The sequence below is a fragment of the Hypomesus nipponensis genome, chromosome 12 (assembly GCF_054491055.1).
Source record: "Hypomesus nipponensis isolate SF chromosome 12, ASM5449105v1, whole genome shotgun sequence".
NCBI lineage: Eukaryota > Metazoa > Chordata > Actinopteri > Osmeriformes > Osmeridae > Hypomesus > Hypomesus nipponensis.
In genome coordinates this window covers 12,537,898-12,559,247 of record NC_140372.1, presented here as the reverse complement: position 1 = coordinate 12,559,247, position 21,350 = coordinate 12,537,898, and the positions used below count along the sequence as shown (strand labels likewise).

General features: G+C 50.6%; 3 protein-coding genes across 5 annotated transcripts; all 3 read left to right on the top strand.

Moving 5' to 3' along the window:
* Positions 1 to 395: 395 nt before the first annotated feature.
* Positions 396 to 3,603, top strand: hjurp (Holliday junction recognition protein). The gene is made up of 9 exons (XM_084667356.1): positions 396 to 599; positions 776 to 854; positions 963 to 1,006; positions 1,096 to 1,126; positions 1,237 to 1,262; positions 1,347 to 1,437; positions 1,552 to 3,086; positions 3,199 to 3,235; positions 3,334 to 3,603. The coding sequence occupies exons 1-9, from the start codon at positions 528 to 530 to the stop codon at positions 3,417 to 3,419; spliced, it is 2,001 nt and encodes a 666-aa protein (XP_084523482.1). The 5' UTR covers positions 396 to 527; the 3' UTR covers positions 3,420 to 3,603.
* Positions 3,604 to 4,353: 750 nt separating this feature from the next.
* On the top strand, positions 4,354 to 10,058 carry LOC146261165 (uncharacterized). Its single transcript, XM_084668333.1, has 13 exons — positions 4,354 to 4,451; positions 5,094 to 5,297; positions 5,483 to 5,617; positions 5,783 to 5,968; positions 6,130 to 6,285; positions 6,393 to 6,551; positions 7,638 to 7,793; positions 7,911 to 8,069; positions 8,442 to 8,606; positions 8,706 to 8,812; positions 8,982 to 9,116; positions 9,249 to 9,360; positions 9,755 to 10,058. The coding sequence occupies exons 1-13, from the start codon at positions 4,412 to 4,414 to the stop codon at positions 9,826 to 9,828; spliced, it is 1,788 nt and encodes a 595-aa protein (XP_084524459.1). The 5' UTR covers positions 4,354 to 4,411; the 3' UTR covers positions 9,829 to 10,058.
* A 383-nt stretch (positions 10,059 to 10,441) lies between these two features.
* sonb (SON DNA and RNA binding protein b) lies at positions 10,442 to 21,286 on the top strand. 3 transcript variants are annotated; one of them, XM_084668438.1, is made up of 14 exons: positions 10,442 to 10,556; positions 11,100 to 11,167; positions 11,253 to 11,427; positions 11,531 to 11,577; positions 11,688 to 13,199; positions 13,591 to 13,949; positions 14,289 to 14,423; positions 15,032 to 15,319; positions 15,439 to 15,549; positions 17,085 to 17,201; positions 19,705 to 19,852; positions 20,000 to 20,065; positions 20,288 to 20,403; positions 20,512 to 21,286. In XM_084668438.1, exons 1-14 carry the CDS (start codon positions 10,480 to 10,482, stop codon positions 20,695 to 20,697), a joined length of 3,405 nt encoding a protein of 1,134 aa, XP_084524564.1. In that variant the 5' UTR covers positions 10,442 to 10,479; the 3' UTR covers positions 20,698 to 21,286. The 3 variants fall into 3 exon arrangements, 2 of the variants coding, with proteins under 2 accessions (XP_084524564.1, XP_084524566.1); XR_014724803.1 differs by lacking the exons at positions 20,000 to 20,065; positions 20,288 to 20,403; positions 20,512 to 21,286 and adding an exon at positions 19,040 to 19,131 and having other exon boundaries at positions 19,705 to 19,843; XM_084668440.1 differs by lacking the exons at positions 19,705 to 19,852; positions 20,000 to 20,065; positions 20,288 to 20,403; positions 20,512 to 21,286 and adding an exon at positions 19,040 to 19,692.
* Positions 21,287 to 21,350: the final 64 nt, after the last annotated feature.

The following is a 21,350-nucleotide window of genomic DNA, read 5'->3' as shown; positions in this document are numbered from 1 at the left end:
AGCCAATAAACACTTCCATATTAGAACATGAACTAAACGGAATCAACCTGTTTACAAAATAAATAAATCAACCGTTCTAATATCAATACATTTTGACAGATATTTAAAATCATTTAAAGACGCACCATCGATACACACACAAACATCCTCCCAACTGAGAATCTCCGCTCTCCAGTGTAGAATATGCATGCAGTGTTTTATTCCACCTGCAGAGAGCAGAGCAGAAACGAGGTCAGTTCAAATATCTGTGGATTTAGGGTTTTTTCATAGTGTATTATGAATAAGCAGGGTTTGGGTGCCGTATGATGGACATGGATTTGGATTTTATAGTAGGACTTTTGGAAGGGATTTTGATTGTATTATTAGCAGAGCCTGTTTAAGGAGTTTAAGCCTATATTAGACATTCTCTGGCTGTAGCTAGTCTGTTCACATTCCGGAGCAGAAGGTGGCGGTAATGCACGAATATCCAACCGCCGTAAAACTCCCGTAATACACGAATAAGAAGTTGACTTCAGACAAGCTAAAAAATGGATTATATCAAACATTTTGAAGTCAATGCTCAGATTTACAAAAACACGTTGGAGCAAATTATTGAAAAGGTGAAGGTGGCGTACCTACTAAGGCCAAACAAATGAACGTTTTGTCATTCTTTACTGCAAGCTAGGTAGCTCAATCTAGCCATTTATAAAAAATACATGGCGCGAAATTCAAACTGCTGTTAGCAAACACATTCATGTTAGCCAATTTAGCCACTAACCCTGCTTTCTTGTAATAGTATTCAAAGCTGCAAGACTGCGACGATGACGTGGTGATAGACCTGAGGTCGTCGCCAAGAGGTTTGCAAATAAAACGAGGTACTGTATGGTTTCATAAACGTTCTTATACTATGCTAACCATCTAGCTAGTGATCCAGACTGACATAATTTTTTTTCATCATGTACCATCTCCATGGGATTATGAAGAGAGAGCTTCATACATCGATCAATCAGAATGGGAACTGTCAACGGTCAGTATGGGCGACTAACATGATTGAAACCAAACATTTTCAGTCACTTAAACTGGACTCGCATGACGTTTCCTCTGCCCCTTTTTCAGGGTTCTGCTGCGTCAGGACAATCACAAGGAGGTATACTTACTCCATTTCTAAATACTTTGTAATCCCAGTCAAGGGTCTCATTTTCCTTTAGCACTCTTATGTGTGGCTAACTAACATTTTGGGTCATTGTTTTTCAACAGCACACAACCCCTTTGAAGCTGGTCAGGTAAGGTACCCGGATGTTCTATGACAGATTTTATGTTTAAATCCCATTACCATAGGTGTTTTTTGGTTATTTGCTTCGAAACAGATTGATTTCTCAACCGAGGATCAGGATGACAACACCGTGTACACTAATGACCATTCAGTCGAAGATGACGACAAAGAGCGCATTAATAAGGGCAAGTCAAAAATATTTCACAGTATCACAATAATACCATATTTATTATAAATCACGGACTACGTTGCTAATACGGTAGCATGTCCACAACATCGTTGTGCCCAATTGTTGGCAGGTGTGTCTGTGCTGGATGACACTGAGTGGACCCAGAATCCCTTAAACGAGACCCAGGGCAGCCTGCTGTGGGACCAGGGTCAGCCTGAAGACCAGGACAAGGAGCTGGAGGAGAGCCTGAGCAGCCAAAACAGCACCCTCCTGCAGCTGTATCCCAGCATGCTCAGCAAAATCGGCAAGGCCTGGCGCCGCCAGCAGGTGGCGGACGCGGCGGGCTCAATCCTGAGGAGGTACCGCCAAATGAGGTGGTCCTCCGGCAGAAGAAAGCTGAACAGCGCCGACGCCGACACCACCCTGGGACCTGTTCGCAGGAACGCGAGGCCTGCCCTCAACGAAACCATCACTTTCCCTCCGACTTTTCCTCCTAAGAAAAAGCCGCTGAACCCCAGCCAGTCCGTGTCTTCGTACCTCCAGGGGACCGACGCGAGCGTCCATGCTCCCCGGCGCCTTTGGGATAGCCGCGCTGAGGGGAAGTCCCCGAGCAGAGGGAGGGAGTCGAAGAGAAGACATCTCCCTATCCTGGTGATGGACTTCTCTGAGCCTTCGTCTTCACATGAGCTCTCCGAACTAGACAAGACGTTCTCCATATCCGACTCCCCTCCCTCCTCTTCCTCCTCCTCCTCCTCCTCCTCCTCCTCGCCCCCCAGACAGGAGCGTACTGTCTTGCTTAGCCCCAGGTCTGCCTATCCCGAGGCAGGAAGTTCCGGGACACAACCGGCGAGGCTCGTTTCCAACCAGGAGGCCCCGCCCAGTCTCCATTCTCACAAGAGATTAACCGCTGTGCGCCCCGTGGTCGTCACGGCACCCTTCCCCCCAGAGTGCTCCCGGGCCCACGGCTCCCCCTTCACACGGCAGCGTCACGCGTCTACCAACGGCCGCGCCCCAAGCCCCCTGTCGGCCCCGGCGTCGCCTCACCGCTCTCTCCAGAGGCCCGTCTCGTCGCTCGGGTGTCTTTACCCCGGGGACCCACGCAGGCTCACCCAATCCAAGCTCCCCACTTCCCAGTCGCCCCGGCCGGGGCCCGGGCCTGGCCAGCAACAGCCCCAGCCTCGCCTCTCCCTCAGCCCGAGGCTCTCCTCGAAGCAGCTCGACGAGGAGTTTAAGAAAGTGTACCGCAGGTTCATTTGCCGGGCGGAATCCCCTCTCCACAACCCTCACTGCCGCTTCTGTGAGAGGAAGGTGGAGAGCGAGGGGCGGTCCTCCTCCATGCTGGCTGCCCTGGCCCTCTCTCCCTACCACCTGAAGAAGCGCCACAGGGAGCTGGACCAGGAGCGCTCTCCCCAGGCCAAACGTCCCCGGGACGGCTGCTTTTTGAACTCCCCAGGGTCTCTGCGCCAGAGGAAGGCCATGTTGAGGATCCAGCATCGCACCAGTCGTTTTCTGTCGTCCACTCTCGCAGAGCCCTCCTCGGACTCGGTCGCCTGGAGCCACAAGGAGCCTGCCCTGGGCCAGGCAAGCACCGTAGCGCACCCCTCGACTGAGAGACAGGGCAAGAGAGCCGGGGACGCCAGGTTCCGCCTGCAGCTTCCTGCTTTGGTAAGCCAAACAATATCTCACTGTTTTTGGATAAGCATTAAAAAAAAATCAGTTTTATCCCTAGAAAAGTTTTTTACTAAATGTTTCTACTTGTGTCCTCTTTCCTATTTAGAATGAAGAGTACAACAGATTTGTCAGACAATATCAAGGTTGGTTTGATTTGGTGAATGAGTCAACACTGAGCATTTTCAAGTGGATTGTACAGTCAAGTCCCATAATCCGGTAACCTGAGCCTCTGTCTTTGCAGGACAGTCACCAGAACCATCCGAATGGAGCGGCTGCCACTCTGCACTTTCGTCCAGTTTGTCAAGAAGAAGACTGCTCTATAAATAATCTAGTTTCTAATCGTCTCAGTGCTTTTGATGTTCTCCAAGTCTTACTTACTATTTTTGAAGTTCATATTTTACTTCATGTGTATTCTGTAAATGAAATTTGTCAATATGGGAAGGGTTTGGTTAATGTGGGACTTTTAAAAGTAATCTTTTTTAATATATCAATAAAAAAACTCCAATATTCAGTTCTTATGTTACATGAGCATATTCATAAAACACTAATGTCAAGTAAAGTCCTCGATTATTGGGAAGAATACTGAAGTTATACTAGTATTTGAAAAGGATTTGAGCCAAACAGCTCCATACTAGCCTGTGAACTTGACTGAAACAACCTTTTTTTTAAGCATTTAAGACATATTTTCCTATACCAGCATGAATTTAGGCTTAGATATTTACTAATTGAGAAGATGCTATAAGTGACCATTTTTAGTATGTGCCTATGGGGCAAAGTAGAAGCACAAGCGTCAACATTGCACAGTAGGCTTTTGTAAGAAATGTATTGAATGCTGTTGTAGGCGTTTACAGTTGAACACCCTCACCACTTTATTACTGCGAGGCTGAATACTTACTGACTAGTCAGCTAGTTCCGCTGTCAGACTGCTTCAGAGTCTCAGCGTGCAGTCCTCTATCTGCAGAACACCATTCCAGGTGAGACACACTGACATGTCACATTATCTTTTCAGATTGAGGACATTTGTGAAATAGGTTAAGGACACTGCAACTCTAGAGGTTGTTTCATTTTCACTGAAAGACTGTTCTGGTGTCGCTATATTAAACTTTCCACAAATAGGTGAGAAAAATCCTAATTTGAAACAGGACGGTCGAGTGTGCGTGTGACTTGTATGCAAGAACGGTTTGAATATGATTAAATACCTTAATCCGATGATTGATTGTATCTGTGCATTTACGTGTGAGTGCTGAGTTTGTGGATCTGTAAACATATGTGTCCACTCATTAAATGATCTTGTTTTGTCTTATTCTCTTATTCACAGGATGCTGAACTTGGTGGTTTTGTGCCTTTGTGCATTGTCAGGTGAGAGTTCAACACTAGTTTGTTACCTTATAAAATGACAAGACAACTTCACAGGTTTTTAGAAAATAATACACAGCATCAGTTCATCATCATTACTTGAACTTATTTTACATTTAAATGGCAAAATAAAAGAAGATATTAGCCTTTGACCATGCTGATGAACTTTGCTCTTACAGCATATCATTATTTAGGCCATAGTTGTCTGGCACATAGGTTAATCATTTTACAAATAGGCGGAGTGGCTGCGTTTCAGTATGATCTGATAACTTGCCTTAATTGGATCCTAAGGTCGAGGTTAGTGTGTTTGTTTGTGAAGACTTCACATACTGGGCCAGAATGTTCTGGTACTGAGGACCCCCCTCCTCCCACTCTCCCAAGACATGTAATGCCTGGATTAGAGAAAAAAAACTTCAAATATCTTCCCTCCGGAAAGTTACAGAATATTTTGCTTCACATTTTGGCCTTGTATACATACACAACAGATGGTCTCCACTTGAGGGAACTCATGAAATGATGTTTGAGCATTTGTTTTTAAGGAGGCTATATATTCTTGTCGGGCAAAACTGAAATACAATTAGTTTGTAAAGAATTTCCAATGGACGCACTGTAGCTTTGCTGATTTGCTGATTTATGTTGTGTTAGGCCTCAGTGCTGCCCCCTTGAGAGATGACGTTGTAGCTCCACCAAGAGGCATGGTCCACAATGACCAACTGATTCTGCCCAGGAGAATCCCAGCCTTTGACCAGCGCAGACAGGGCACAGAACCTTCCAGACGCTTCCTGGTGGACCTGAACACTGGCCTGCTGAAGGAACATGCCAGTGAGATGGAGAGGAGGGTGGGGCATGGTAAGAGCAATACACAACCGACGCCTGACCACAGTTACACATCTTTTACGCTCACTTACACGTCTTACACACCCAACTGTTTTCAACCTATACGACTTCACAACACAGTGACCGTCTTTGAACAGAGACTCCGATTCTCCACGCTCTGAATGGCCATATTTTTCTCTTCTTTTCTCTCTCCCCAGTGTTTGAGCCTCCCTCTATGGGCTTACTCAGACAGGGCATCCAGAACTCTCCGCACACTCCAGTGGACAAAAAGACTGGGAACATCGTCCAAGCGGTCGGGGACATGGAGACAAACTTCATCTTGAACTCTGCAGGTGAGTGTGCATGTGACCCACCGGGAGTGTGCGTGGTTGTGTGCGTGAGCGTGTACTGTGTGGTAGTAGCAACGCAATTGTAGCACTTGGAATAGACAACCGATCTTCACCTTCTAATCCATAGTAGGACAGTTATTGGTGTGCTATTGACGATGCCCTCTTTAGGCTCAGTGGAGGAGCCAGCCAAGATGACAGAGGCAGGCTGGGTGAGGGAGAGCGTGGGTCTGCCTCGCAGTGTCCCCGTGGAGCAGCGCAGGCAGGGCACAGAACCTTCCAGACGCTTCCTGATGGACCTGAACACCGGCCTGCTCAAGGAGCACATCAGTGAGATGGAGAGGAGGGTGGGGAAGGGTAGGTAAACCATATTACAGGCAAACTAGATTTCAGTTTCCTGGTTGGTGTTGTCGTTTTTTGGGGCAAATGGGGTTTCTATGATGTCAGTTCTCATCCTTTCTTTCTTCGCCAATCCCCCTGTTCTCTCCTGTCGTCCCCCGCTCCTCGTCTCTCCCCAGTGTATGTTCCTCCCTCCGTGGACTTGTTCAGACAGGGCACAGAGAACTCCCGGGCCACACTGGTGGACACCAGGACAGGACACATCATCCAGGAAGTTGGAGAGATGGAGAGGAACATGAGGCTTGTCGGAGAGATGGAGAGGAACACTCAGCCAGGTGTGAAAAATGTTTACAATCTATTTGTAGTGTGTTTGACCATGTACATTTACCCATATTTATGTTAGCCCATAGCAAATGACCTTGTCTGACCCTGTGTACTACAGAAGTGCAGAAGGAATGGTCTGAGGTGGTAGCTGAGGTTCACAGTGTCCCAGTGGAGCAGCGCAGGCAGGGCACAGAACCTTCCAGACGCTTCCTGATGGACCTGAACACCGGCCTGCTGAAGGAGCACATCAGTGAGATGGAGAGGAGGGTGGGGAAGGGTAGGTAAACCATATTTTTAGGTAACTGTGATTTCAGTTTTCTGGCTGGTTGTTTTTTGGGGGGCAAATGGGATTTCCATGATGTCTTTCTTGATCACAAGGTACTTATGGTATGGTCCAACTGCTTAGAGTCGGCTCAAACTATGGACTACTACAGCAGTGGTCACTACAGTACTCATTACTGTAGTCACTACAGTATGACATCAAATTCTATGTAAAAAAGAGTGTTGTAATGATTGCCAGAACTAAAGAGGACAGGAAGCTATGCTTTCCCTCTTTTTACTTGTTAGGGCAAGAGCTAAACATAGTTGCTAAAGCAAAATACCTGGGTCACATCATCACAGATAATTTTTGTGACGATGACGACATACAGTGCCAGTGCTGTAAATTACATGGACATGGAAACATGCTGGCACGCAAATTTCATATGTGTACTGAAGAATTTAAAACATCTCTTTTTAGAGCATACTGTACACCACTGTATACAGCTCACATATGGTGCAGCTACAGTAAAGCAAAGATAAAGAAGATAAAAGTGGCACACAATGATGCACTTAGAATCCTGTTGAAGTGTCCAAGATGGACCAGTGCAAGGCATTTGTTTGTGACGAGTAATGTTCCCACCTTCCATGTGTGCTGAGGAATTTGATGTACATATTCATGTAATGATTAACAGTCAAAGAATACAATTGTTACCGCCTTAACCAACCCAGTACTTAGTGATACCAAATATACCTCCCAACTTTGGAAACACTGGAACACGCATCTGTTCCTGTTTTGATTATTGTGCATAGCTATTTGTAACTATGTATGTATGTATGTATGTATGTATGTATGTATGTATGTATGTAAGTATGTATGTATGTATGTATGTATGTATGTTTTGTACGTTCTCTTTATGTACTATGTGGTAGTCAGTATGTCTGTATGTATTTATGTTTGTGTGTACCCCTCTTGTAATATGTTATGTGTGTACTTTTCTATCTGGACCTTGAATCTGCAAATAAAGTTATATATCATCCTCTCTTTCTTCGCCAATCCCCCTGTTCTCTCCTGTCGTCCCCCGCTCCTCGTCTCTCTCCCCAGTGTATGTTCCTCCCTCCGTGGACTTGTTCAGACAGGGCACAGAGAACTCCCGGGCCACACTGGTGGACACCAGGACAGGACACATCATCCAGGAAGTTGGAGAGATGGAGAGGAACATGAGGCTTGTCGGAGAGATGGAGAGGAACACTCAGCCAGGTGTGTAACATGTTTGCACTGGAGAGTCATCTATTTGTAGTGTGTTTGACCATGTACATTTACCCATATTTATGTTAGCCCATAGCAAATGACCTTGTCTGACCCTGTGTACTACAGAAGTGCAGAAGGAATGGTCTGAGGTGGTAGCCGAGGTTCACAGTGTCCCAGTGGAGCAGCGCAGGCAGGGCACAGAACCTTCCAGACGCTTCCTGATGGACCTGAACACCGGCCTGCTGAAGGAGCACATCAGTGAGATGGAGAGGAGGGTGGGGAAGGGTAGGTATACTGTCTATTCAGCAGGGGTCTCCAACCCTGTTCCTGTAGGGCTGCCTGCAGGTTTTTGCTTCAACGCTAATCTAGCACACCTGATTCTAATGATCAGTTGGTTGATCAGGTAACTAGTGTTTAATCCCGTCAAATAGGTGTGGTTGGAGCAAAACCCAACAGGCAGATAGCTGTCTGGAACAGGGTTGGAGAGCCCTGCTCTATTGTATCATGATATTACCCCCTATTGCTTGGTTTCTTACGTTCCTCTCTCTCTCTCTCTCTCTCTCTCTCTCTCTCTCTCTCTCTCTCTCTCTTCTCTCTCTCTCTCTCTCTCTCTCTCTCTCTCTCTCTCTCTCTGTCTTTGTCTCTCTCTCTCTCCAGTGTATGTTCCTCCCTCCGTGGACTTGTTCAGACAGGGCACAGAGAACTCCCGGGCCACACTGGTGGACACCAGGACAGGACACATCATCCAGGAAGTCGGAGAGATGGAGAGGAACATGAGGCTTGTCGGAGAGATGGAGAGGAACTTCATAATGAAGCCGCAGGGTGAGTGTGTGTGTAAAAACTAAAACCAAAACAACAATCAAAAATGGAGAAAGCAAATGTACAAATTTCTATTGACAAACAAAACATTTTCTGTTTCAGATGTCTCCAGAGTTCAAGATCAGTTAGACACAAAGTGTGTTGGAGAGGTCATTAAAGGCCGCTGCTACCAATTCAATCCAACTCCAATGACCTTCAGCCAAGCAGAGGTGAATGCCTACCACACAGACATCAGCACATGAAGGGTCTCCATGAAAGTATTTTGAAGTATTTCTACAAGGCCGCAAAGTATATATGTATAAGACCCATAGGCTTTAAAGCGTTTTTCACTGAAACACAACGACAAACCATGCTGAGTTGTTGGTGTGTGTGTTCCAGGCCTCATGCAGAGTTGTCAGCCCTCTCGGAAACCTGGCCTCCATTACCAACAGTGACCTGCACTCTCGCTTGGTCTCCATGGTGACCAAGACCAGCAACAGCCCTGTTTTGACTTGGCTAGGCGGAGTTGGCAAGGTCAGCATTTCCCCTTTGACCTTCACTTTTAACCTGTCAAATCATGTTGCTATTTAAAAAAATCTGTTCACATGTTATAGCCATTGTAGATGCCTCAGAGGGTTAGAGCTTGTGTGTGTGTGACATCATCAGGGCCAGAAGTATGAATGGACTGATGGGTCCGCCTGGGATTACACTGACTGGATGCCTGGACACCTAAACACACTGAGAGACAAGCCGGCTTGTCTGGAAATGTTCAGAGTTGGTGAGACGCTCTCTACAGTTTAAAATCGTATCTGAAATGATAAACATGCAACATTTAGACATGTTGAGGAAATATTTACGTGAGCACTTGACTAGGTGTTTTTTTTTGTCAGTGAATAAAGATGATATTATGATGTGATTTGTGAATTACCTTTACCGTGACAGATATTTTTCTACTCAACCTTTTCTGTTTCAGTAACATTTCCTTTAACTTTTTTTGCCTCCCCCAACTCTCCCTGTCTCTCTTTCTTTCTCTCTTTCTTTCTTTCTTTCTTTCTCTCTCTCTCTCTCTCTCTCTCTCTCTCTCTCTCTCTCTCGCTCTCTCTCTCTCACTCACTCACTCACTCATTCACTCACTCACACACACACACACACACACACACACACACACACAGATGAGAGTTGGTGGACATCTGTGGACTGTCAGTTGAAGAGAGCATCCATTTGCTCTTACCCCGTAGCAGCATAAAGACCTGCACAAGAAATCCTGCAAAAATACCAGACAATATAAAGCATTTCAAATCAGTTTTATAACCTCTGAAATGTGGAACAGGGAACATCGTGTTATTGAGTTATATTGATTCTATTTCCAAATGTTGTGTCCCTTATTTTTACTTCTTTGGATGATTAACAACTGTTTCAATCCTGTCTAGTAAATCTTCATGTTATTGGACATGGCCCTACTCAGCTTCAACTTTGTCACGGAAATAAAACTCTTAAAAAAAAAAACAATGAATCATATGTCTCTGTTATAATGACTCCTATTTTGGTGAAAGTATCATGATTCGTAGTTAATTCATGCTTACTAGTATGACATTAACATTCGTGAGTATGCACGGCAGGTCTAGTTCCTGAAGTCACCTGCAGTCAGGGCCGGCCCAAGGCATAAGCGAACTAAGCATGCAGTCATGCAGTCATAGCCATTACATTAGGCTACATAATATGTAGGATGCTTTATTGGGATTTTTGTCTTGGAGACCAGTCCTTGCTGGTTCATCAACTACATTACCGTGGATATTTTTGGCAATAAGACTACATTACCCAGCTCCCCCACTATTGGCATGGCAACCATGCGCAGGGAATGTTGGGATACTGGAGGACTGGAAATACACGCTGAAACATGGCGGCCATAGAACAAATCTTCCGCGACTTCGTTGTAAATAAGATAAAAGAAATCGAAGAAAGTCAGGATACCAGGTGTGTTTGTGTAATGCTCTAACTTGACGTGCAAATGTGCTTTCTCCCTAATAACGGAAACACTCATTCAGACATACTTAACTGGTTGCTAAACAGTAACTAGCTATCTCAGTCTCTGGACAACAACAACGCGTAGTTCGGCCAGCTAACTAGAGCTACTAGCACTAGCGAGAGTTACAATCTTGTCTGTACTGTAGCAAGCTGACATTAGCATTAGCACGTAGGTAACTGTTTTGCTTGGTCGTATTGAAAATAATGACATTATATGACACAACATATCTAACTTGTCGTTCATGGCTTAGTTTGACATTGCCTTTTAGCTAACCCTGGCATTTATTCATTGCCTGGCTAGCGGTTTAGTTAGGCTATCCTAAATGTATAATTCACTGACTTAGCACGATTGGTTGTAATCTGTTGGTTATTTCAGTACACAGAAGTTCGTTTATCTGTGCAACTAAATGGTTTGTAACTGGTTAGCTATCTCGTTGTTTATTCGTGACGTGTAATTCATTGTACAACTCCATAATGACTGTTCTTCTCTAGTCCAACTGATGACCCGCAAAGCAATGGGCAAGTAACTACAGAAGGAGCAACAGGAACGATACCACAAGGTTGTATTCTTAACGAGTCAAAATAAATAACCGTATGGTATATAACACCACAAGATTAACCTAACACCTTTATGTCCATGGTCAGATAAAGAAGACGCTTCTGTGGTCAGCAACAAGGAAGAAGGGGATGTCCTTCACAAGAAGCACAAGAAGCACAAAAAGCACAAGAGCAAAAAGAAGAAGAAGAGACGGAAGGAAGACAGGGACAGCAGCTCCGAGTCAGCAGTGGATTCTGATGGGGCCGCTCAGCATGGGGACAGGTGAGAAACAGATTTCACCAAGCATCCCTGTTGTTTAAGTGGCTTGTCAGCATACTGAAAAAAAGCTAACCGGTCTTATCCTTTTCACGTCCTTGTTTTCTAGCAACGGACGAGAGCAGCAGTCGGACAAACCGAAAGACCCGCAGACCGGTGAACTTTGAACCTTTTCAGACCCCGTCTCTCACACTGGGGCGTGTGCTAACCTTTTTTATTTTTTTTGGATCCCCCGTGACACACTGATGTTGTTTCCCTTCTCACAGGGGAAGACGAGGAGAAATCCAAACGGCGTAAGCGCCACTCGTCCAAGAAGAAGAAGAAGAAGAAGAAACAACGCAGGAAGGACGATGATAAGACGGGGAGCTCGACTGAGTCGGAGGCGGAGCCTGTAGCCGGGGAGCCGGAGCGCCGGGACGGGAAGGACCCGTCGGCCAACGGCAGGTCGCAGGATCTGCCCGACATCGTCCCCAAAGACACGGGCAGAGACAGCAGGCATAGGTCCCGCTCCGGGTCCCGCTCGGCCAGACGCCGCCCACGGTCCAATTCCAAGTCGGGGCACAGGAGCAGGAGGTCCAGAAGCAGGTCACGGTCCAGGTCTCGCCACCGCTCGCGCTCCAGGTCTGCCCGGAGGTCCAGGAGAACCCGCTCCAGGTCTGTCGTGGTCCTGAGGAGAGACAGGAAGTCCAGATCGCCGTATCGCTCCAGGTCCAGGTCCAGAACCAGGAGGAGGCGGACAAAATCCAGGTCGACGTCTCCGTCGAGACGCCACCGTTCCACGTCCCGAGAGACCAGCTCCAAACGTAAAGAAGGACCACCAGCCGAGAAGGACGCGGCCGCGGTTGAAGAGGTCGTCTCCGTGTCCGAGCCCGCAGACGGACCCCAGAACCTTCCGGTTCCTGCCGAGCCCTCAGCCCTGCCTGGCGCAAGCAGCTCGCAAGAGGAGGCGACGAACTCGGGAGCGTGGAAACCAGTGCCTCTGTTGGAGGTCAAGGGAGAGGCGGCGCTCTCGACGCCACAGGCCTCGGAACCTCCCGGGTCTCCCCCGAAGTGCCCCGTTCCCCCGGAGGTGCCTTCAGCCCCGTCGTCCGCGGACCCTCAGCCACTCCAGGAGACGGCTGACCCGGGGGCCTCGGAGGGCCCCTCCGACACCCTGCCACAGGCCCCCTCTAAGGAGGCGGCGGCGTCTGCAGGGGGGACCGCAGGCTCCCGCTCCGGCTCCCCGCAGTCCAACCACCAGCAGGCCCCCGGGGACGGACACAAGCCCGCTGCCAAGGCCGAAGACAAGCCTGCTCCCAAAGCCGAAGACAAGCCCGCCGCGAAGAAGAGCCGCAGGAGGAAGTCCAAATCCAGGACGCCGTCTCACAGGAAGCGCGCGTCGCGGTCCAGGTCCAGGGGACGGGCCAAGCGGTCGCGGTCCCGATCCCCCAAGAGGAAACAGTCGCGGTCCCGATCCCCCAAGAGGAAACAGTCGCGGTCCCGATCCCCCAAGAGGAAACAGTCGCGGTCCCGATCCCCCAAGAGGAAACAGTCGCGGTCCCGATCCCCCAAGAGGAAACAGTCGCGGTCCCGGTCGCCCGGCAGGAGGTCGAGGAGGTCCAGGTCGCGTTCGGGGTCCCGGAGGCGGAGGGGCGCGTTCGCCGGCAACACCCTGAGCCAGAGGGACCGCTGGAAGCGCGAGCCGAGCCACTCCCCCGTGCTCATCCTCCGCAAGAAGAGGTCCCCCGCGCGCACGCAGCGCAGCGCCAGCAAGAGCCCCTCGCGCCTCACAGAGCTCGGTTAGTAGGACCTGATATGTCATCTGTTGTTTTTTCGAGGCCTATTCGAGGGCTATCGGAGCATCACGGATGAGAGCGGAACAAACGTGAACACTATGCTAAGCAGTAACACTTTTGAAATGCTTTTTCCTAACACGTTTTTTTTTTTCTCTCTCTCTCTCTCTCTCTCTCTCTCTCTCTCTCTCTCTCCCTCTCTCTCTCTATCCCTCCTCTCTCTCTCTCTCTCTCTCTATCCCTCTCTCTCTCTATCCCTCTCTCTCTCTCTCTCTCTCTCTCCCTCTCTCTCTCTATCCCTCCTCTCTCTCTCTCTCTCTCTCTCTATCCCTCTCTCTCTCTATCCCTCTCTCTCTCTCTCTATCCCTCTCTCTCTCTCTCTCTCTCCCTCTCTCAGATAAAGACCAGCTGCTGGAGATCGCCAAGGCCAACGCGGCCGCCATGTGTGCCAAGGCGGGGATGCCCATCCCCGACAGCCTGCGCCCCAAAGCCCTGGTCCAGCTGCCCCTGAACCTGCCCTTGAACCTGCCCGCCATGGCCATGAACGCCGCCATGGCGAGCATGACCGCAGCCACCATGACCGCCGCCCTGTCCAGCATGGGGGCCCTGTCCAGCATGCCCCAGATGGCACCCCTGCCCTCCATCACCAACAAGCCCCCCCCGGGGCCCCCGCAGCCCAACATGGCCGCCATCGAGGAGGCGAAGAGGAAGGTGTCCAAGCAGGCCAACATCATCAGTATTAAAGAGTTCACGGACGTAAGAGATCTCTTTGTGTCTCATCTCACTCATCTTATGCTCTCTTTATCTCTCTCTCTCTTCTCTCTCTCTCTCTCTCTCTCTCTCTCTCTCTCTCTCTCTCTCTGTCTCTGTCTCTGTCTCTCTCTCTTTGTGTCTTGCACCCTCATGCTCTCTCCTGCTCTCTCTGTTGTGCAAACTATTTCTCTGACATTTTTGTTGATGTAATTGTGAGGGATCTGAACATGTATTGTATACAAAAAAAATGAAAATCCAAGTATTTTGCCCTTCCAAAACGAAAATTGAAATACTTGTGCACCGGTAATGTTGACGGTTAAAGCCCTGTGTGTGTGTGTGTAGAAATGTAAGAAGATCGTGGAGAGTAAAGGAGAGCTGGCCGTGGCCCAGCCTCACCACTCTGACGAGGAGGAGGAGGGGAAGCCCTTTGGAGGAGCCGCCCTGAGGGAGGTCAAGGGCATCTCCTTCAGCATCAATGTAAGCTGGAGGCTCCTTTATCGCTCTCTTTCTCTTTAGCTCTCTTTCTTTCTCTCTTACCTTCTCCCACCCCCCCTCATTTTGTGTAAATGTAAAGGGAACTCTGAGTCCGAAATTTGTGTCCGAAATGTTTGCATGTAAACAAAAAATAATATGTCCTCACATTATGTAAATCGCGCTTACACACTGCCTCCGTAACTTTCGTCCGTCGAACAAAAGTTCGGATCGGGTTAGATTTTCTGCCTTTTTCGCATCCATAGTCAGCATTTTGATTGGGTTTTTGGCAATTCAGAGCCACTGAATGTTACCTCGCAATGTTCAGTATGAAGGAGAAGGTGAAAATAGGCTGGGTTTTTAAAATACTACAAGGGTGGTGTTACTGAAGGGGGTGTGCCATGTTGCCCCCTCCTCCCCGCCCCGCTGTTCTCATTACCACTCAATACCGTGTCCTGGGATCCCACAACCAGACCAGTAATGGTCTACCTCCTGGTTTAGGCATTTATTATAATTTTGACTTCACTTCCTCCCCCAACTTTTACAGTAACCCCTCCCCTCTGCCTCCCCCTCACCCCCTCCCCCTGCCCCCCCCCCCCCCCCCCCCCCACCAGAACGCTTCTGTGCGCCCGGCGGTTGGCGTGCGGAGCGACGCGGCCTACGCCAAGGAGTTCCCGGTGTCGTCGGGCTCCCAGCACCGGAAGAAGGAGGGCGAGGGCGCGTACGGCGAGTGGGTCCCCGTGGAGAAGAAGGGCGTGGAGAAGGCCAAGGCCCTGGCCGCCGTCAAGGCCGCCGCCGTGGTGGCCAAGGCTGCGTCGTCGGGCGAGGCGGCGTCGGGCGTTCCGCTGGTGGTGAAGCCCGTGGTGGACGGCGACAGCGTGTTCCCGGAGCCGCCTCTGCAGGTCCGTGTGTGTGTGTGTGTGTGTGTGATGTGTCACTGTATTCATCGTCCTGTTTTCGTGTGTATGTGTATATGATGTGTGTGTGTGTGTATATGATGTGTGTGTGTTGGTCCCACCAGCCAGTGGACATCACCCAGGCGGTCAGTGAGAGGATCAAGGCCCAGAGGCGTCTGGCTGAGAACCCGTACGACGTCAACGCCATGTGCATGCTGACCAGAGCCCAGGAGCAGGTACAGCCACCCCCTCCACCCACCCAGCCTGTCACCCCCTCCACCCAGCCTGTCATCTCCTCCACCCACCCAGCCTGTCACCCCCTCCACCCACCCAGCCTGTCACCCCTTCCACCCACCCAGCCTGTCACCCCTTCCACCCAGCCAGCCTGTCACCCCCTCCACCCAGCCAGCCTGTCACCCCCTCCACCCAGCCAGCCTGTCACCCCCTCCACCCAGCCAGCCTGTCACCCCCTCCACCCAGCCAGCCTGTCACCCCCTCCACCCACCCAGCCTGTCACCCCCTCCACCCAGCCTGTCATCTCCTCCACCCACCCAGCCTGTCACCCCCTCCACCCACCCAGCCTGTCACCCCTTCCACCCAGCCAGCCTGTCACCCCCTCCACCCAGCCAGCCTGTCACCCCCTCCACCCAGCCAGCCTGTCACCCCCTCCACCCAGCCAGCCTGTCACCCCCTCCACCCACCCAGCCTGTCACCCCCTCCACCCACCCAGCATGTCACAACCACCCCCTCCACCCAGCATGTCACAACCACCCCCTCCACCCAGCCTGTCACAACCACCCCCTCCACCCAGCATGTCACAACCACCCCCTCCACCCAGCATGTCACAACCGCCCCCTCCACCCAGCATGTCTCTGCTAGAGCCCGACCGATAAAGGATTTTTAAGGCAAATACCGATACAAATATTTGATAATTTAAAAATCTGATATCTGCATTTATATATATATATATATATATATATAAATTATAATAATCCAGAAACATGTAACAAAACATAAACAGATTTCTCTAACACTCTGGCTCGATCAGCTGGTTGTAGGGTTTGTGGCGTTCTAACCGGAGTGTTGCCAACAGGGACATTGTAGAGTGTCCTATGGTGGACAAACTATGCAACGCCAACACTCATAACATGGTTAAAGGGTGTTTCATCAATTTTTATTTATTTATTCATTTATCGGCTATTATGAGCCTTGATTGTGTACATTGTTTGTTTGTATTGTGAAGGCATAATAAAAAATAAAATACATATATCGTCCATTAGTTATTATATCGTCCGATAGTTAAATGCCTAATATCGGCCGATAATATCGGCCCGCCGATAAATCGGTCGGGCTCTAGTCTCTACCACCCCCTCTAACCAGCCTGTCACTACCATACTCTCCACCCAGCCTGTCACTATCACCCCCTCCACCCAGCCTGTCACTGGTGTGTCTCTCAACTTTCTCCCTCCCTCCCTCCCTCCCTCCCTCCCTCCCTCCCTCCCTCCCTCCCTCCCTCCCTCCCTCCCTCCCTCCCTCCCTCCCTCCCTCCCTCCCTCCCTCCCTCCCTCCCTCCCTCCCTCCCTCCCTCCCTCCCTCCCTCCCTCCCTCCCTCCCTCCCTCCCTCCCTCCCTCCCTCCCTCCCTCCCTCCCTCCCTCCCTCCCTCCCTCCCTCCCTCCCTCCCTCCCTCCCTCCCTCCCTCCCTCCCTCCCTCCCTCCCTCCCTCCCTCCCTCCCTCCCTCCCTCCCTCCCTCCCTCCCTCCCTCCCTCCAGGTGGATGCCTGGGCCCAGTCTAACACCATCCCAGGTCTGTTCACCGGAACTACAGGAGCCCAGGTGCTGAGTTCAGAGGAGCTGTCCAACAGCGGCCCTCAAGCCTGGATCAAAAAGGTACCACACACACACTTCCATCCACCCACCTCCCTACACACACCCCCCACCCCCCACCAACCCCGTGCTTCTGACGTCTGCATCGCCAATGCCAACGGGTGTACCCACTTCATCACTGAACACACACCGTCTTAAATCCGGCCCCCAGTCACCAGAGCTAGATCCACCTGGAGCAGCCTCGTTGACGCTAGAGTGAAACGTAGCTTCGCTGTCTGTGGTGAGGGACTGTGTACCCCCTCCTTCCTCCAGTTGGACCGCAGGGGTTAGATAACAGGATGACGTCATTCCACCTGCTATCTGGAAAACCCTCTGATGCGCTGACGTTTTGTGTGCGTGTGTTTGTTTGTGTGACTGTGTGTTTGCCTGTTTGTTTTGTCGTGTGTGTGTGTCTGTATGCGTCAGAGAGGAATCACGCTTGTTTGAGTTGAATCAACATTCACTCGAATCTGGCTGTCCATACAGTATTGTTAATCACCCATCAGGGAATCCCCCCCTCCCTCCCTCCCCTCCACACACACAAACACACACACTGTTGTCGTGAAGTGGGTACACCTCAACGGGCAGTGATGCAGACGCCTCACATGTTACCTTCTTACCAAAGCAGGTGCAAGTGCAGTTTGGGCTCCCAGCCACTAGGGGGCGGTCTAGTCTGGCTGCTGACAGGAAGCCCCTGAGGATTAGGGGGCCTCGGAGCGCAAAATAACAGGAAAGAGGGGGGAGGGGAGGAAGAGGAGTTATGGATGGAAGTAAGTGTGCAGTACCGACCCCCCCCCCCCCCCCCCCCCCCTCCTCCTCTTTCCCTACCCTACCTTCACCTCAGGACAAGGGGTGCTTAGAACCCTCCGGAAAATTCGCCACTTCCTGCCTGTCTTGCTCCCTTCTTCCCTTCCCTCGGGCGCCAGAGTAGGGGGAGGAATGGAAGCTTCGCTCCCGTCAGAATCTAGCCACACGGGTCGAATTCGACGCCGAGAGGACATTTAGGAGATGGAGAGAGAGAAAGGATTGTGTCTCTGACCTGGGGTGTGGATATCCCAGGGTTCAAGAGAAGATAGACCACATAGACCTTCACACACACACATATGCTCACAAGGTCGGCACGGTCTTCATACTTTCCAATGGCTTCCTCCTCTCCTTGAACCTCTTTGTCATGAACACTAAGCTGACACAGCGTGTTGGATGTATGATGGATCTCATGTCATACATACCCCAACAGAGCAGGTCAAGGCAGACACACGTAACGTCTCCTCGAATAGTTAAGGGACTTTGATGTCCCTGTGTGTGTGTGTGTGTGTGTGTGTGTGTGCAACCAAACGCTGCTCTGTAAACATACAGACATGCGAGGAGAAGACCCCCCCCCCCCACACACAGTACACACACTACAGCCCTGACAGGAGGAGTTGGTCCTTAAAATCCCTCTGTACTATATTAACCATATGGAATGTCTCACTGCTTAAGTTGCCAACGGTTACATCACCAGAGGAGAGAACGCTCACAGTATTATTTTCCACTGCCCGGTCGATTTCAGTGTATCACAGGACACCTCGAGTTATTCACGCGCTTGGATCGGGCCGAGGCATGTTTAGAACTTGACGGTGGGTGGGGGAGGGAGGGAGGTGGGGGAGGGGCTTAGTGTCCCTGTCAACCTGACTGTTTGTTTGTGGGTGTGTGTGCTTCGGAGGGTAGTTGCCATGTGCACAGGCAGGCGGGAGGGAGGGCGGGGAGGGGTCGGGTGTGGTCGGGAGGGGGGGGGGGGCGGGGGGTCGGGATGAGAGAGGGAGGTGGAGGTTCACAGGGGCGGCCTGTGAACTTTCACCTCTCTCTATGGACACTCGTTTCAGGGTCAGTCCTTGTAGCTGTCCTTGTTGCCACGGTCACAGTCAGGCCCCCTCTCTAAAGCTGCCTGATGCTCGGCCGGGGGATGGGGGGCTAGGTACGTACGCCACACAGATCCCTTCCTTCTACTGCTAACTGTAAGTGTGTGTGTGTGTGTGTGTGTGTGTGTGTGTGTGAGAGAGAGAGAGTACATGAGTGTTGAAGCAAATCACCCTCTTACAGATGTGTGTGGTACAGTGTGGAGGACTGCTGTCAACCCTGCGTGTGTTTGTGTGTGTGTGTGCGCTTGTGTGAGTGTGTGCTTGTGTGAGTGTGAGTGTGTGCGGGGTTTGAAACTGTAAGGGGTTGACACTGCTTTCTGAGAAACCCTGTCTAGTGTACATCTTAACTTAACTGCAGCCATCCCTTACTCTCACTGTTTGATATAAGTAATGTAAACATGCTCTGAAAAGTGTGTGTGTGTGTGTGGTGCGTAGCTCTGCCCGTGTGTCTGGATGAGCCAGCTGGGTATAGGGGTGTGTCTGGAGGAGGGAAGCTAACTGTCTCCTCTCCTGCCCCGTGTGCCTCTCTTCTCTCCTGTCTTCTGCTCCCTCCTCCTGTGGCTACCCCCCCAACTCCTCCCTCCCTCTCTCTCTCCTTCCCCCCCCCCCCCCCCCCCCCCCACTCCCAGGACCAGTTCCTCCGTGCGGCCCCGGTCTCTGGAGGCGTGGGGGAGTTCCTCATGAGGAAGATGGGCTGGCGGACAGGGGAGGGACTGGGCCGCAACCGGGAGGGCACCGTCGAGCCCATCGTCATCGACTTCAAGATCGACCGGAAAGGTGAGGGGAGGGGCCAGCCAGCGCTGAAGGGCGGTGCTCGTCCAATCAGCCCAGCCCTTACTGGCTGGAGTCAACATGATGAGGAGGAGGATGATGAAGGTGATGGAGCTAAATCTCCGGGGGGGGTGGTGTGTGTGTGTTTCGTAGGTCTGGTGGCTGAAGGGGAGAAGCCTCAGAAGTCTGGCGGCCTAGTCGTGACCAAGGACATGCTCGGTGAGGCCACACCCACACACACACGTCTCCATTGGTGCTGTTAAAAAGGAAAGCCACAGATAACACCGCCGTGTGAAGGTGGGGGGTCCGTGCTGGGTAGACGCGTGTGTGGTGTTAAACGAGGGGTTGGGTGTCTGTGTAGCGGCCTACAGAGGTAGCGTGTGAAGTACAGCAGCGAGGTTGGTGTTGACGGTCGCTCCGCCCCTCCCCATCTCCCCTCAGGGAAGCACCCGGTCTCAGCTCTGATGGAGCTGTGTAACAAGAAGAGGTGGACCCCCCCGGAGTTTGTCATGGTCCATCACAGTGGGCCGGACCACCGCAAGAACTTCCTCTTCAAGGTGTGTGTTTGAAAAGGTCGAAGGCACATTTAATGGCTGGATACGTCGTTTTTTTTCTTCTTCTTCAATGCAACCCTTTTGTGTGTGCGTGTGTCTGGTGTCTCTCAGGTGGTGGTGAATGGAGGAGACTACCAGCCCCAGTCAGCCAGTCCCAATAAGAAGCATGCCAAGGCCATGGCTGCCACAGTGGCTCTGCAGGCCCTGGGAGAGGTGCCTGTCGACGGGCCGGGCCTCTACACAGGACCCGTGTTCACCGCTGCCACCACCGGCCCCCTCTTCTCCTCCACTGGATAACACACACACATGGATATTCATAGCATCATTGGACACACACATATACAGGTACACGCACTGCAAACATAAAGGCATACATACAGAAAAGGATAAACCTGCGCAGACCCAGTAACACACATACACACACTCTTTACACACACACACACACGACATGCTGCGTTTCTATACCAGGGTCAAACCTGATTTCTCCTGAACAGAACTGAAATTGACTGACCGGACAGTTTCTATGACAGACATTTGCACGGTGTTTTAGAACACGGTGGGGTTTGTACTGGTCGTGGATTCCGTTTTAAAAGCATTCCCCCACAACACCCCCCTCTCCCCGAATGTACGCCCCGTGACCAAGCTGTTCACATCATGAAACGTAACCATGTGAAGTATTTGTTTGATTCTTCTTGTTTCGTGTTGGGCTTTCACCAACGGGCTAGTTTTGTCACTTTGCAAATGTCATGTTGTAGGTTACTTCAGTTGTGATGCCTGCAGAGTGCGTGTGTAACTGGCTAGCATGAAGGGTTGCATTTCTAGAAGATACCATGATGTATTTTTGTTGATTTTACTTGGTTAAATATTAAATAAGATAAAGATTCCATCCCTTTTGACGTTGAGCAACTAATTCTTCCTCTTTTGCCAAGAGGGACAATAGCATCATGGCA